The sequence below is a fragment of the Epinephelus moara genome, chromosome 8 (assembly GCF_006386435.1).
Source record: "Epinephelus moara isolate mb chromosome 8, YSFRI_EMoa_1.0, whole genome shotgun sequence".
Lineage (NCBI taxonomy): Eukaryota > Metazoa > Chordata > Actinopteri > Perciformes > Serranidae > Epinephelus > Epinephelus moara.
In genome coordinates, this window is record NC_065513.1 from 21,108,750 (window position 1) to 21,125,180 (window position 16,431).

Genomic DNA, 16,431 nt, shown 5'->3' on the forward strand with positions numbered 1-16,431 from the left:
ACAGTGGGTGACACTTGTTATGCATGATCTGTCTTTTCCTGATGATGACACCTGAGATAAATAGCTTGGACAGTCATCACTCAAAGATTAGAAAACAAGCCCTATTAAAAATGAAAATGTTTTTTCACTAAGTATTTATTCCCTTTAATATAGGCCTATATGTATATGATTCAGTGTTTCCTATTTGAGAGCTCGTGCTGCAGCTCAGTAATTATTCGGGTGGAGAAGCAGCATGAAAGAAACAGATTGTCTGTAGTCAGTGTTTGTGTTTATGGCAGAGCAAACCATCAGCCTTCTGCCGAGCCATTTGGTCGTTACAGTCAGACACAAGCTCTGTGTGTGTGTGTGTGTGTGTGTGTGTGTGTGTGTGTGTGTGTGTGTGTGTGTGCGTGTGCGTGCGTGCGTGTGTGATGCATGCATTGAGTTATATGGTGTTGAGTGGAAACAAATATGGAAGCAGCTCTGGTGGTTTGTTCAGCTGGTTTTCAGCACTCCATCTCTCATCATCATTTGAGGTTACTGCAGTAACACAGGAGACCAGAGTTCAGCAGAGATCAAATGAGACGTCGCTACCATTTAGTCTGTCTGACATTTAAACCTTGAATGAGGTTTCTTCTCAGAGATCTTCATCCTTGTGAATGGTCTTTCTCAGAAAGCCTACAGGAGTCTTCTTCTGTAGATTTGAGGTCCCAACCCTTGGGGCAAAGGACATGAATGTTTGCATAAAGATCTCTTAAATGTTAAGAAATGACACACTCATGATTTCACATGGAAGCAAATGGTGCTGATGCTGAGAAGCAAAGCTCAAGTTGCATAAACATCCATTTAGAGGATCAAGAATGATTTTCACTGCTTCTAATGTCTGTTTTCATTGTTACTGCCTCAGATTCACAGCTAAATTATAATTTTTGGACTGGCTTGTTGGGGCTTAATGTTAGCAGATTTTTAGGGCCTGCTCTTTGCACTGTTACAACTAAATTCGCGCTTCATTAACTCTTATAACCAGCTAGTATCAAAGTAGCAACTTACTAAATTAGACTGCACCATTAAAACCTTAGAAATGGAAATCAGTTGCTATGAAACGTCTTTAGTGCCATCCAATCAAAAGCATTTCATTAGGCAAACAGGAAGTCGCTGCAGCATCACTGACCATTACTAGCTCTAAGATAACCTACGAAAAGAAGTTTGTTTTAGATTAAGGGGAGCAAGATAAATTCAACTTACCAGACAATCCTTTGTAAATGTAGGTATGAATTTATTTTACTTATATGTACTATATTTAGTGTAGCATAGAGTGAGAAGAAATGTCCCATTAACCTAACATTAGCTCAAAACATGTTATTTTTAAGGCTAATGTTAGTGGCACACCGTCGTGATTTGAAATTTCTGGGGTTTTGTTATGTTTTTTTTTGTTGTTTTTTTTTTGTCCAGGTATTTTTGCGAAATTCAATTTCATCAAAGTTTACATCAGTAGTAAAGTGTCAGGTCACATGTGTAGACCATACATATGTTACTCTCCTATCTAAACTGGCTAACTTATATAAGTTACTGTATATTAGCAGCTATCATTGGTTCAGATAATGTTACCTATCCAACAGTTACACCTGACAATGACTGCAGGTAAATATTTAGAAGTAATTTCTTTGTAAGAACCAGTGGTAGAACAAGTACTGAGATCTTTTACTTAAGTAAAAGTAGCAACACCACAGCACAGAAATACTCTGTTACAAGTAAAAGTCCTACATTCAGATCTTTACTGAAGTAAAAGTACTCAAAGTACCAAAAGTAAAAGTAGTCATCATGCAGAATGGCCCATTTCAGAATACTGTATTTTTATGTATTTTATTACATGGTGTTGATGCATTCATGTGTTCATCACTTTAATGCTGCAGCTGGTAAAGGTGCAGCTCATTTTAATTAGTGTATACATTGCTGGGTAGTTTTATCTATATTAACATACCATCATTTTTTAGTTAATTATAATTTGTATTAGGCCGCATGATGGTGCAGTGGTTAGCATCATCGCCTCACAGCAAGAGGGTTCCTGTGTTTGCATGTTCTCCCCGTGTCAGCGTGGGTTTTCTCTGGGTACTCCGGCTTCCTCCCACAGTCCAAAGACATGCAGGTTAATTGGTGACTCTAAATTGTCCGTAGGTGTGAATGGTTGTCTGTCTCTATGTGTCAGCCCTGTGATAGTCTGGTGACCTGTCCAGGGTGTACCCTGCCTCTCGCCCAATGTCAGCTGGGATAGGCTCCAGACCCCCCGCGACCCCCACCAGAAAAAGCAGTTACGGAAAATGAATGAATTAATATTGTATTAGCAATCAAAACCTATAAAGTAACTAGTAACTAAAGGTATTTAATAAATGTAGTGGAGCAAAAGTACTATATTTGCCTCTAAGATGGAGTAGAGTAGAAGTACATAAAGTAGCAGAACATGTAAAAACTCAAGTGAAGTACAAGTACCTAAAAATGTACTTAAGTACAGGACTTCAATAAATGTACTTAGTTACTTCCCACTAGTTTGAATGGTGAAACCTGATTTACTAAGGATTTGTGTTATTTGATTTGTGTTATTTCTCCACTTTGTAAACACCTGTCATAATTAGTTTGAGCTTAGTAAATGGTGCGCACAAATGGTGCAGCTGGCAGGAAACTAAAACTCCCCTGAAGTATAATAATAGAAGATTATTCAAGTATTCACTGCAATGTGATTAAATATTTATGTTGAACCAATTCAGCTTCCAACAAACCCATGCACACATTGCAGATAGATGATTATTTTACATATCAGCAAACTGATGTATGTTTCACTCCATTGTGGCTCTATTGTCCTGCAGTGGTGTTTACTCTGTGTCACTACTACGGAGGTTTTCGTTAAGCTCTGTTTGTACAGGAAATGTTTTCTCAAAATCACAAACACCTTGCTTAACATTTACAGTCAACCCTGGGAGCTTTCCTATATAACCTAAACGGCGCTATTGTTTGTTGTGGTGGCTAAAAACCTGATGCAGAGGAACAACATTAGTTTTAATAGAGCCAGGAGTCATTTCCATTTCCTGTCCAGATTTTCCCCAGTAGAGAACGCTTTGTTTAACATTCCTCTGTTAACAGCTGATGGATTTATTTCATTAGTTTCATCTCAGATTGCCTCATAAACTACAATACTTTATTTCAGCTAAACAAACAGAGATAAAAATCACATCCTGGATCTTGTGAAAAGAGGAATGAAGAGACTTTGCTTTGATTTGTTTTCCTCCGAGTCCTGTTTTCAGTCTTATCAGTGGAGACCAGACCCTTCCCATGATTAAACCTGCCTCCTTTGTGCTGATACGGCCTCGCTGGGATTCACTCGCAGTGGCTCTTTCACTGTTTACCACAAATGCAGCCTGATGGAGTCTGTGGATAAACCAGCAACACAGTATGATAGCTGACTTCATAAAAACCAGCATTAATCTAGATGAGTTAACAAGAATTTTAATGTATTGGTAGATGTGTTTCAGATACATCTATTTCCTGTGAAGGAAACATGGATGTTGTTGTTTGTATCATTTTTCCCATTAGTTTATAATCATTATTACTCTGTGTGGGTTTTACCATATGGTGTATTTATGCTGTATGTTCTCACGCTCTGCCTGTCCAGCTGGTTGTGTGCCACCAGTCTGCTCTGATATACCTACATGTGGGCCATTATCCAGAGAGTGCAGGGCGTCTGTGGCAGCAGAATTACCTTCTGGCACAAATTGGTTTGAATGAGATCTCTTATTTGCCTTAGCTTTGATACAGAGCCCCCTCAGTCTGTCTCCTTCTCTTTCTCTTACTGCGATCGTGCCTCTGAATCGCGCTCCTCCCTCTGTCTTTTTGTATATCACACGTCCACAAAAACACACACCTGTGTTTGCTAAAGGAGAGAGGGGGGTGGGGTGGGGGTGGGGGCTGTTAGAGGAACAGGGCACAGAGATCTACACATTTACTTTGCCGTGTGCTTACTCAGGGTAAGGTTTCAGGCAGTGGAGTGTAAGATAATCCACCAGTCTTTTCTGTGTTTTCTGCTTGATAGAGATTGTTAGAGACATTAATACAGGGTTGATTCAGGAACACGCTGCAGAGAAATCATCAAATATTATTGTTGTCATAGATACTGATCGAGATTATTACACTCTATTATGCAGTTTCTCACCTTTCCAGGTTAATGTATTCATAATCAGGTGTTGGTATGGATGAGATAGGATCACCTGACGAGTTTTCACACCACTTATAATCAAACTGAGCAGCAAGGTGCTGTTGGTGTGACAATTAAGCTAATGCTATGCAGCAGTTTTATGGTTGTCCTCAGCCTTGATTTATAGTGCATGTGTTAAAATGATATTGGAAGTTGACAAAACAATCTCAATACAGATTGAGCCAACGTGGGCAAGATGTCTTCAAAATGTTTAGGAAAAACAGAGCATCTACAGCTCCATGTGAGCTCCTTCAGCTGTTCCAGGCAGTGTTGTGTTGCATTGATTTTTGGTGGATTCATGTTCACTGATTTTTAATAGTTGATCTGTCTGCTTATTCATTATTACATTTTTAGTCAAATAATAGAGTCTTAATTCAGATGCATAACTTTAAATCTGAAGCGTGACTCTACCAGTCATGATTTTTCTTCTTTTTCCCCCCGTCATTCCTCAGCGGCCACAGAGATGATGAATAATGAAGGGTGGACGTTAATGGATGGGGCTTTCTCTCTGGCTCTTATTTCTTGGCTCTGATGTTGTAGAAGTTAATTGGAATACTCTGAAGATCTTTTATCACTTTGGCTGATGCCTTCAGGCTACAGTGGAGCAGATTCATCAGGCTTTGCTGCTATAAAAGAGCCGTTTAATGACTGTTAAGCCACGCACGTTGTTTTATCTGTGTATTCTGGTGAAAATGTGTTTTGTGGTGGCATTTTATTATATATAACCACTTCAAATCTTGTGTATATTCATGCTTTATTGAACAGACAGGGACTCTAGGTGGTTGGATGATGTGTAAAACAACAGCACAGCACATCCAGATATTATTAGTTACTGTAGTTGGGGAGCTGCAGTAATTGTTGTTTATTCCATTGATAAATTAACGGTGTTGACGCATTTTCTTAGGCGGAAGTCATCCACTGTGCGACACGTGCCGTCTCCATAGAAACCTGCAGGTTGTCTGAGCCGTAGACACTTCACCATATGAATTCCTCCGAGTCCTGAGCTGTAGCCCAGATGAGAGAGATGAGAAAACACGAGGAGTCTGCGTCCTCAAAGTGGCAAATCAATCAGCTTCCTGTATGTCAGGTGCACTCAGAAAGAAAATTGGTGCATATAGTTCCCCTGTGTTTTGTGCGTGTGTGTGTGTGTGTATGTGTTTATGCAGGCTTTATGTAAGTGTGATTGTGAGCGGAGCGGGTGTGCATCACATCACACTGGCATTGTCTGTGTTGTGTTGACAGCGTGAATCATGTCTGTTGATGCTGAAGATAACAATGCTACTGATGCGAACAGGCCAAATTTGCGTGATAACTGCTGTTCAATTAGTGAATGTTTTGTTTCTTATTAAAATGTTTTCATGGGGGCAGGACTCTGGGCACATCTCGTTTCCTAGTGTTTTGTAAACCTTTCTGGTTTTATCACAAGTGAGACATTAGTCAGTTGTAGGATTTTATCTTGCATCAGCAGTGAGGGTGCAGTCAGTGCTCAGTGGGCACTATCATGATAAAACAAGTTGTTTTGTGCTTCACAGATGAATCTGAAATCTTTGGCTTTATGTTTTGCTGTGTTGTTCTCCCTTTTATTCAGGTGTTGCTTTTTTAACTTCATGTGGACTGATGCATGTGTATGTGTTTAGTGTGAGTCTCACAATTTTAGACTTACATGTAGGTTTGGGCAACATATACTAAGTAAAGGATAACAGTACATCTTCTGCAGGTATTACAATCCATCTTTGTACAACACATAAAGTAGATATTAAAATTGCTGGTCCATAAAATGGAGCCGTAGTGGAAAATCTAACCTGAAGACAGAACTTTATCTGCTGGAAAGTTTTATGATCAAGCTGTAAATATCAAACCATGAAAACTGATTGTATGACATCTGGCTGCTTCTTGACCACTGAACTGCCTCAGAGAAAACTATGAAGGATGAAATCAGTGTGTAGATTGGAAAAAAACAGGTTGAAATAGAGCATCAACCACTGGAGCAAATACATGTATGTATGTGTCTCAGAGAGTGTGTGTCTGTGTTTGTGTAGAGGGTGAACTTGGCAGTGAAATATGGTCGTTGTGGACAGACTCATTTCAACAGGAAATTACAGCTATCTGTGTGGCTGTGTCCGGACGTTGATATTCCCCATGCAGATTGCAGAGCGGTGCCCACACAGGGGGACGTCGCCATAGCCACCAGAGGGATTGATTTATCAGTTGTCTTAACTATTGGTCTGTAGCTGTTGTCAGCTCAGCGAGGAGAGGGGGGGCATTGCTGTGACGACAAAACCTAACTAATAAGCGTACTTCATGAGCATAATGTGACCCTCTGCATCTTTTTAAAAAGAGTTGGGTTTGCATGAGCAGGATGTCATCATCGGCCTTTGACGCAACAGAATCAATTGCTCCCACTGAGGATTACAAACTGTTCAGAGAAAGGGGGTCTGTGATAGATGAATGCCCCTCCACTCTCTCTATTCACCCCCCACCCCCAAATGTACCACCTACGTCTCCCAGTAGAGGTCCTTGGGATGAGAGCTGGTGACTCATCCTCCAACTTAACATACACTCTTCCCACTCAGTGTTGTTCTACCTCTTAACTTTTCAACCCCATTTTACCTCCAAGTCCTGCTGCACTCTCTCCCTGTCATTAATCCTCCTTTTTCATACACGTGTTATAAATGTCATAATTATTCTGTGAGATGTTCTTGTAAGGCTCTCGCCAACAAGCCCCTCACAGGCTGTGTGTGTGCCAGTTATGGCATGTTAATGAATGAGTCATCCAGCATCTGCCATGTCATTGACAGGTGAAGCAGATTATGGAGGAAGCCGTCACCAGGAAATTTGTTCACGAAGACAGCAGCCATATTGTGTCCTTTTGTGGTGAGTAACCAAACACACAAATGAATCACACAGCTTTGCTCATTTATAACCTCTTCAGCTTGAACTGCTCTGCAACACTGAAAATACCCTGAGTGGGTTTTTTGGTTCAGATCATTCCTGCCATTGTCTGTTTTAGTTACATGTGACACATTTTATATTGTAGTCTTGACTCTGCTACCTTACATTGTCCCTATTTTTTTATTTTTGTAGTTGTCTTCAACAATGATGACTTAAAGGAAAGGTTCACCCAAAAATCAAAAATACCTATTTTTCCTCCCACCTGTAGTGCTGTATATCAACCCAGATTATTTTGGTGTGAGTTGAATCTAATGCTAGCTCACCTGGTGCCACTAAACTAGCTAAAGTTGCCACTCAGCCGTGGTGGGCGCCATTAATGTTAACATCTTGCGCTGTCATGTACATGAAGATCTTGTCCATGAATAGATGCATGTTTCCTACTGTGTGGTGATAGGGTTGGCGGGTGTAGTTTGGTGGAAAGAAAGTAGTTCCTAGCATTGTTAGCATTGTTGCCTCACAGCAAGAGGGTTCCTGGTTCGAATCCAGGGAGACCATCTTTGCAGAGCCTACATGTACCCCCAGTGTGAGTATGGGTTTTCTCCGGGTACTCCGGCTTTCTCCCACAGTCCAAAGACATGCAGGTTAGATTAATTGGTAGCTAAACTGACTAAATTAGCTGTAGGTGTGAGAGCGAGCGTGAATTTGTCTCTATGTGTCAGCCCTGTGATAGTCTGGCAACCTGTCCAGGGTGTACCCCGCCCCTCAGCCAGTGTCAGCTGGGATAGGCTCCAGCCCCCTACGGAAAATGAATGAATGAATGAATTTTTTCAATGTTTTTTGGCACTTTGAGCACCACAAGCTGAGTGCCATCTAGTTCCATTATATTCAAGAGAAGGCAGAGAAGGCAGACATCTCTACAGCTGATATCTCCAACACTCTGCAACTCACACCAAAACCATCTAGATTGATAAATGGCACTAAAGGCAAGTGGAAAAAAAACATATTTTTGATTTTGGGGCACTTGAAATTAATGTGATCACAAATGACCTCACACAAAAAACACCTACCTAGATCTAATTGAGCAAAGGATGTAATTAAGCACATGATGAAACAAAGTAATACATAGGAAGGCAATTAAGCAGAACAAAACTGAAATGGCATATTTTACGTTCTGTTCAAGCCACTTGGTAAGCACACTGTAATTTTGAAATGTTTCCCTTTCTGATTATTCCACTCTGCAGCCATTTTAAGAACAGAAGGTCACTCACAAATTCACTCGGAGCCAAATGTACAGTCAGAGGTTTTACTTAACATTCCGGCTCCTCCAGTAGACAGCAATGATTGTTCCTTGTTCCGTGTGAGAAAGCAAAAAGCTTCCTGTAACTGAACCAAATGATTGTACACAAAATTGTCCAGAATAGAACAAGAATTATTCACGTTTGCCAAAATCATTTGCATTCAGAAATATTCCTAACAGTAATATACATGCAGTAGTACAGGTTTCCTGGCAACACCGATCCTAGTTCATTGGAAAGAGCAGAATAAAGTTGGGGGTCTTTATAATTGGATTAGTTTTCCTTTGTCCAACAACAAGCTTCATTTATTCATTCATTCATCTTCTAACCGCTTCATCCTCTTGAGGGTCGCGGGGGGGCTGGAGCCTATCCCAGCTGACATCGGGCGAGAGGCAGGGTACACCCTGGACAGGTCGCCAGACTATCGCAGGGCTGACACATAGAGACAAACAACCATTCACGCTCACATTCACACCTACGGACAATTTAGAGTTATCAATTAGCCTAGTCCCCAATCTGCATGTCTTTGGACTGTGGGAGGAAGCCGGAGTGCCCGGAGAGAACCCACGCTGACACGGGGAGAACATGCAAACTCCGCACAGAAGGGCTCCCACACCCGGGATCGAACCTGCAATCCTCTTGCTGTGAGGCGACAGTGCTAACCACCACACCACCGTGCCCATATTTGCTTCACATCACCTCTTTTTTCGGGAAGGGAGTAGAGATTTTAGGTGTTAAATTAAAAACAGGCAGTTTGCCCAGTAAAGTGAAGATCTACATCATCCCAATAACTTTTTACAAGCATAAAATCAGTCTGATTTAGAAAAAAAAAAGACATTTAAAGTTCAGTGTTTCACCAAATGTTATTGTTCTTGCCCCCAAATGGCGCTAGCAGAGTGCAGCATGATTACTGTGAAAAACACACTGCCCACATGCAGGCGCTCACACTTGTCAGATGTCTGGCTCAGTTCAAAGCTGTAATCAGTAACAGGATATATTTGGGGATTTCAGTGTGAATAAAATGACTCTCAGCTTGCAGAAAATGCGATATTTTTACTAGCTGGAAGCCATGAATGCAGACAAAGACCGCTCTTAACTCATATGAGAAGAGACTCTCAGAAAGCCATTGAAAAGTAGGAAAATGTATTTATGGTATAAAAAAGTGCACAGTGATGAAACCTTTCCTTGACACATACTCTTATTACCATTTGAAGGTTGTCTTTATCGTACTGTTGGGTAAATGTGTTTGAGGAGATGCACCAACTAATACACGGAGAAACTGCTGGGTGTCTGTCGGCCTGTCTCTCTATATTGTTGTGAAAACTTAATTGCACACTTACAGTATGTTGCTAAGTGTGGGAATGGGCGATACCATTATATTTAGTAACATATAGCGAGAAAGAAAAGTTCAAATCTGCATTAGTGTGGGAAACAGATTCACCAACACACACACACACACACACACACACACATAACTTGACACTACTGTCTTAGTGAGCCAGTGTTATAGTTGGTCTTGACCACTCTTTGAAGGTCCAATATCGGACTCAACCACATTTTTATTCTCGGTCTCTAATAAACTTACTGTTTTTTGTTTTTGTTTTTGTTTTTATTTTTTACGCTCACTCCATTTTATCACTCTCTGCTCCCTCTCTGAATTCAAAGGTTTTTGTGGATCCATGAATGCAGCGCAGGCAGAGCTCTTCATGAGTTCATTTTTCCTCTGCAGCAGTTTGTAAGAGCTTGAGTTGCAGGGAGGGTAATTGATCAGTTAGTCCAATCAGAGCTGATCAGATTGATGGATGGATGGATGGGTGATAGGAGCAGGAGCTGTAGACAACAAGCCGCAACCTCCAAGACTGATAAATGAAGCCAGTGTGTAAGTGCCAAAACTGCAGTTCCTCTAATGGCCACTTGAGGCTGGCACCAGTAAATCCCCATAGACTCCCATGTTAAAATGCCCAACCTTACAGCAGAAATAAACATGTTTACAGCCTGGTACAAAAACAGTTTTGGTCTCTATAGATAACTTCAACATTCATGACAACTGTGTAGGGGTGAATTTTATTATAACTCACCTAACTCGCCCCAAGTTATGCATATTTAAGGGCGGGGACATTAGAGTGATAGGCTGTTTGTTGATAGTGTCCACGGCTTCAGTCAGATCCAGCCCACGCTCCTCACAGCGCCAGCCTCTCGCCCAATTATGGTCATTTCTGGCTACCAAAAACAAAAATAGATGGACATGGCCAAAATGCGGAACTCCAAACGGCTTCAGAACGGCAGTTCACAAAGCAATGGGTGATGTTACGGTGGCTACGTCCATTATTTTTACAGTCTATGAGGGGCGAGTGAATGTAGACTTTTAGACTCAGCACATAAGACAGTTAAGCTTCACCTCCACTGTGCTTGGCATTCTGCTGCTCCGTCTGTGCCCAGAGTACGCTCTGCAGTTATTAACTTGATGATATATATATGTTTCAGTAGTGCTCCTAATGAACAGCCCAGCTCCACAAATAAAGAATCAATACGTAGAGGCAGATGTTATCGTGGCAGGCTGCCACAAATAAATTAATGTGTGGGAAACCCTATGCTACATTTAAACGTACACACATATAGTCAGTATGGCAACGAAAGATGTGAATGAAGAGGAATCTTTGTTGTCTGTGAATGTTTTATGGGAATGTGGACCTTTCAGAGGAGTGCCTACAGTATGGCTTGCGTGTGGCTCTCGTCATGCATGTGGGACTTGCACTGGTCTTGTCTCAGCCTCCATGCACTCTGGTCTTAAACGTGACTTGTTCTCGGTTTAGGTTGTCTTGACTACAACACTGCAGTAAGCCATAACTTAATATCATTTTTTTCACACATGTATGAGCTTAATAAAGTAAAAATGGAAGAGTGAAATGAAATAGTCTGAAGTGGCAGCAGCAGGTCAAAGTGAGCTCTAAATCTCTTGCTGCAGTCAAGATAATCAGTATTGTGTCCTTCTTGTGTCATGATATCCAAGTAAAGCTCATTTCATAGTGGAATTATAGCACAGCTTGAAACTGTATTAACCCAGCATGAACAAATTATTTTGGACATTCCTCCCACCAGTTATCAGCTTACCCAAATCTCTTTTTATGGTTTTATTTTTCTCTGGGAGGGTTATGAGAATAATTTGTTACAGAACACAGATTCTTATGACAGTGTAATAGAAAATCTTTTTACATGTATCAGCATTGTGGCCATTGTTTTTGCTTTATGTGTTTTCATTACTCCTTCCATGTCCGTGTGTCATCAATATTCTTGGCCTGCGGTGCAGATCATCTTACAGCTTGTTATAATAGCTGCTGGTCAGCCTGGGGTGAATCCTTCCTCTACCACTATAATATGTGTCCCTGTGGACGAGCAGAAGCTTGGGATGACCCTTTCATCACTCTGTTCCATTGTCAGCCACCTTCCTCCTCCTCCTGACTCCTCCTGTGATCCTCATAGTGGCTCTCGTTACTACACGTCCTCTTTCAGCTGTGGTCTCTTTAGAGATGAGAGTGAGTGGAGGATGGGAGAGGAGCGCGGCCAACTCACCAGGGAGCAATTAGCCTCCACCATCATGGCTGCTTTGATGAGCAGCCCAGGCAGAGTCTGAAATGCAGACGCTGTGGAGGGAATGTGTGTCAGAAAGCCACGACTGGCTTGAGTCATGAAGCAATTTAAGGTAGCACAGCAAAGCTAAAAACAGCCATAGATTTGTTGATACATTATAAAATCTGTTTAGGCCCTTGATTTGATTGTTAATCTTCAGTTTACCCAGTTACTGTTTACCCTCTGGTCCTGTGTGTTAGAGACCTTTCTTGTTACGGTACAGCAGATATGACAGATCAAAATAATTCTTTTAAATGGCACTCTGACTAATTTGATTGCAGTGAACAGATCTGACTACCTTTAGAAGTGCACACTGAAGCCACAGCAACCTAGTTTACCTGGATTTGCAAACAGGTGTGTTGAAAACTTTGTGTATTTACTTTGCCATTTTCATCATGGTCAGCAAAGTAAAGCTTGCATCTTTTTCCATGGCTATAGCTACCAAAATAGTTTGCACATTGCAGCTCTGTGGCTTGAAGCATCGATTACCATTATGCTAAAATAATTAAAACATGCTTTGATGATGTGATTTAAGTTAGACAGGCAGACGAATAAGATTAAATCTGTCTCACTATAGTTGTAATTGAGATTAATGGTTGTGATGTGATAAAGGAGCATTCGACAAGCACTGTAGTTCTATCACTTGTTCATAATACCAAATAAAACCAGTTTAATACAAGTTCAATACTTTTCTGTATATCCCTGGGTATGATTACTGAAAGGCGCCAGTGCACCCACACGGTCTACACGTCCAACATGCAGTAGCTTTTAGATTTTCACTCCCACATTGTCTACAGTGTGTGCTGCTGTTTTTGACATTTCCAGACTAACCAAGGACTTTTTATTTTGCTTGATACAAAACATATTTTGAAGTACATTTTCAACCTATTTCACAAAGTGCAGCACTGTTCCTTTAACCAAACAAAGATTGCATTTGGAAATAGTGCGTTTTTGCTTTTTGAATATAATAAAATCAACCTACAAGAGCATTAGATGATAGAAAAGGAAATATTTTTGTACATAAATGTGAATGAACTTAGTGGTAAAGCATCTTATTTCGGCCTGCAGCTGATGGCTGTTTTCATTGCTGATTAATCTACTGATAATTTCAGCAATCAACTGATTGATCATTCTAGTCTATGAAATGTCAAAGCCATGGAATTAAACTAAGCTGCAAATGCTCACATATCAGAAGCTGTAATCAGCAAATGTGTGTTTTTCTCATAGTAGAGAAATGACACAAATGATCGATTGATCAGACGTCATCAGATAATATTGTGTGGATCCATTTATTGACTTACTAACTAATCATTTCTGCAGTGTTCATGTTAAGACTGTCGGTGCCTTTGGCTGATGTGAGTGAAGTGTTGGTCAGCTGTGTGTCGCTGCCCAGGAGTCTCTTAATGCACTCAGTTGCCACAGATACAGGATGATTAAAGGCAATTTACTGTTATTTGTTTTTACCAGGAGGGACCACACAAAGGACTGATCCTCCTGACATGATGCTCATTTTCTTGTCTCTGCTGTTTGTGATTATTGTTGCAGTAAAATGATTCAAGTAATACATTTGATTTTACAGAATAAGACAAGTTTCTTGCTCCATCTCCCTGCCTTGTGTCTCATACTGAACCTGTATGTTTTTATTTATATGTACCCTACAGCGAGCAGTTTTCCCAAGTGTGGGATAAACAAAGAATTACTTGTTACACTGCCACTGATGCTGTTGTTCATTTCAGAGTTTGAAACTGCAGAGACTATGACTCACAGGGAATTTTCTCTGTAGCTTGGCAGATTGACAGTAGCTCTCAAAAAGTCTAAAGGTTTGGGAGATTATTTTTGCACTTTTGCCATTTGAGACTAGTTAGCCAAAAGGATGGGAATAAGGAGGATGAACTATATTTGGAGACCTTTTAATGTTACGCTTTGTTCTGACATTTAGCTTCTTGCTCTTATAATGATGGGTGGAAAAAGAGGAAGCAGCCCGGAAAGATAAGGAGCAGAATGCGGGAAGAGAGGGCGATGAAAAGATCAGCAGAGATGGACATATTTGAATAAAAAAAGAAAGGTGAAAGTTGACATCTGTGATGACACTTTTATTGCCTGGGCAGAAGTTAAGACCTGTTAGCAGTGATGGTAGTAACAGCAGTGACAGATGTACTGAGCGATAGGACGGAAGCAGGAGAGAAGCTGCGTTTGAAGGAGTGAGGATGATAGAAAGAGAGAAAGAGAGAGAGAGATCGTGATGCTGATGAGCTGCTGCCACCCATCCCTCCGCTCATCTCTCCCAGAGCACGATAGCTCCATCAACAGGGGTTGCCGTGGCAACGCCAGCCTTCCCCCTGACCCCATGTGAACAGAGCCACAGGATTAGTCCTGAAAGGGAACTCAAATGTCAACACAGCTCCAGGCGTTGCCACGTAGGCCTGAGAGAGAAAAGGGGTGTCTGTTTGTCTGCACAGTCGAATAATTCTGCAAGTGTGTCATCATGTCATCGACTCCTGTGTCCACTACAGCTTATTGAATAAACTCATCTTACCCAAAGATGATCAGAGGAAGACCTAAACTAGTTAAAAAAGGCCTTTCTGCATCAAGAAAATCTAGTTAGGAAATATGCCTGCCTTAACCTAGCAAGCAGAAAGCAGAACACTAAAAATATAGCAGAATGGCTACATAGTTTAATGGTAACATGGCATCAGTTGCCACATTCACAGTGTGTAACAGCATGTATGTACACATATACACGTCATAAAACATGTAAATATAGTAGACGGGCACCGTGTTCAATTGTGGATAGTGATGAAACTCACTTGACATCTGACATTATGTGCATAAATGCATTGTTGCTACTGTTATTTTGCCAAGGACTCCCTGGAAAGCAGTGTTGACATGAGTGGATTATCATGGTGAACTACTGTTAATTGAATTCAAGTGGATGTATGACATGCTATTATGTAAGACAAACATTTTGTGCCTCGAAATATTAGACGCCGATGTCACAGAATTGCATTTTTTGGCACAAAATGTTGTTCTTAGGTGTTACAAATGAAAGCTGTATTAGTCAATATTTTATGTCGACAGTACATCCAGTTACTCTGTGTAATGTGACAGGTCTATGGAATATTTTGCTGCTTTCAGCTGATGAGTTTGGTTCTACAGTTGTGTTTGCCATATTAAGAGCCAGACATTTTCCCAAGCAGTTGGTGGAGGCCAAAGACTTTAAGGTCTTGTATCCTTTATTGAAATGTTGTTCTGGCATACAGTATCAGTAAAAGCACTTTGCTTTAGTCCAACCTTTGTGTTTGTGTCCACACAGCTGCAGTGGAGGCATGTGTTCTGCATGGGCTGAAGCGGCGAGCAGCAGGTTTTCTGCGCAGCAACAAGATAGCAGCACTCTTCATGAAGGTGGGGAAGATCTTCGGCCCAGCTGAGGAGCTGTGTAGGAAGGCACAGGAGCTCGAGCAGATCATCGAGACAAAGTGAGAGACCCGCACGTCACAGCTCGTTCTCACACATCACAGAAGACTTCAAAGCTCACATCAAAGCCTTGTGCAAGCGAAAGCACAGAAAACAAATGGCTGTCTGCTTACTTGAAGGGCTGTTTTTTTTTTACTATGAAAAGCTTTTAAATAATTCATGTTCATGAGCTTTTATGAGTCATGAATCACTGACGCCGTTAGCGTCTTGCAGATGCAGTTTTACTTAATAGAATTTTTAAACAACATTAAATTTGTTTTGTTAATATTAAAACTTGTGACTCTCTCCTCCTGCAGACGAAGTCAAAGCTTGCAAAGTCAAGACAGCCTTCGCAAGATGCCCCGACTGCCCAGCCTCAACCCACAGGGTGTCAAGAACCTGTGGATCCGGACAGCTCTATTTGAGAAGGTGCTGGACAAGATTGTCCTTTACTTGGTGGAGAACAGCAGGTACATCAGGAAGGGCTGATGACATTGTGCTCAACTGTTTGTGTTACAAGATCTCTTTATCCCTTTAAAACCACATAAAATCACATTTGTTTTTCAGTAAATACTACGAGAAAGAGGCTGTTCTTATGGACCCTGTGGACGGACCTATCCTTGCCTCTTTGTTAGGTAATTATACAAGACACTGCAATCATTTTGTGTTTATATACAGTATGTAATCATATACTCCACTCCAGTTTTGGCTCATGCTTACATGAAAATATGAGGTCCTGGTGGTCTTTACAACAAGTAGAGCAGGATTTTACTTTTTTCAGAATAACAGCTTGTTGCTGGACCAGTACGTTAACAAGGACATTGTGGTACAATTTTCTATGTTTTGCTTCCTATCTGTACAAATAGCCAGTTCCTCCTTTACTGGAGTCTGTGTTTCATCTAACTTTCATCTAACTTAGAAGTCTGCTGCACCAGGGACATG

At 41.0% G+C, this 16,431-nt stretch overlaps 1 protein-coding gene across 4 annotated transcripts in view; it reads left to right on the forward strand.

Moving 5' to 3' along the window:
* The window catches only part of sgsm1a (small G protein signaling modulator 1a), a 36,656-nt gene that overhangs the window by 352 nt on the left and 19,873 nt on the right, over positions 1–16,431 (forward strand). For all 4 annotated transcript variants that reach the window (XM_050051743.1, XM_050051744.1, XM_050051745.1 and 1 more), the window contains exons 3-6: positions 7,021–7,096; positions 15,350–15,512; positions 15,807–15,959; positions 16,057–16,124. In XM_050051743.1, the coding sequence (XP_049907700.1) occupies positions 7,021–7,096; positions 15,350–15,512; positions 15,807–15,959; positions 16,057–16,124 (460 nt within the window). The remainder of the gene's footprint in view (positions 1–7,020; positions 7,097–15,349; positions 15,513–15,806; positions 15,960–16,056; positions 16,125–16,431) is intronic.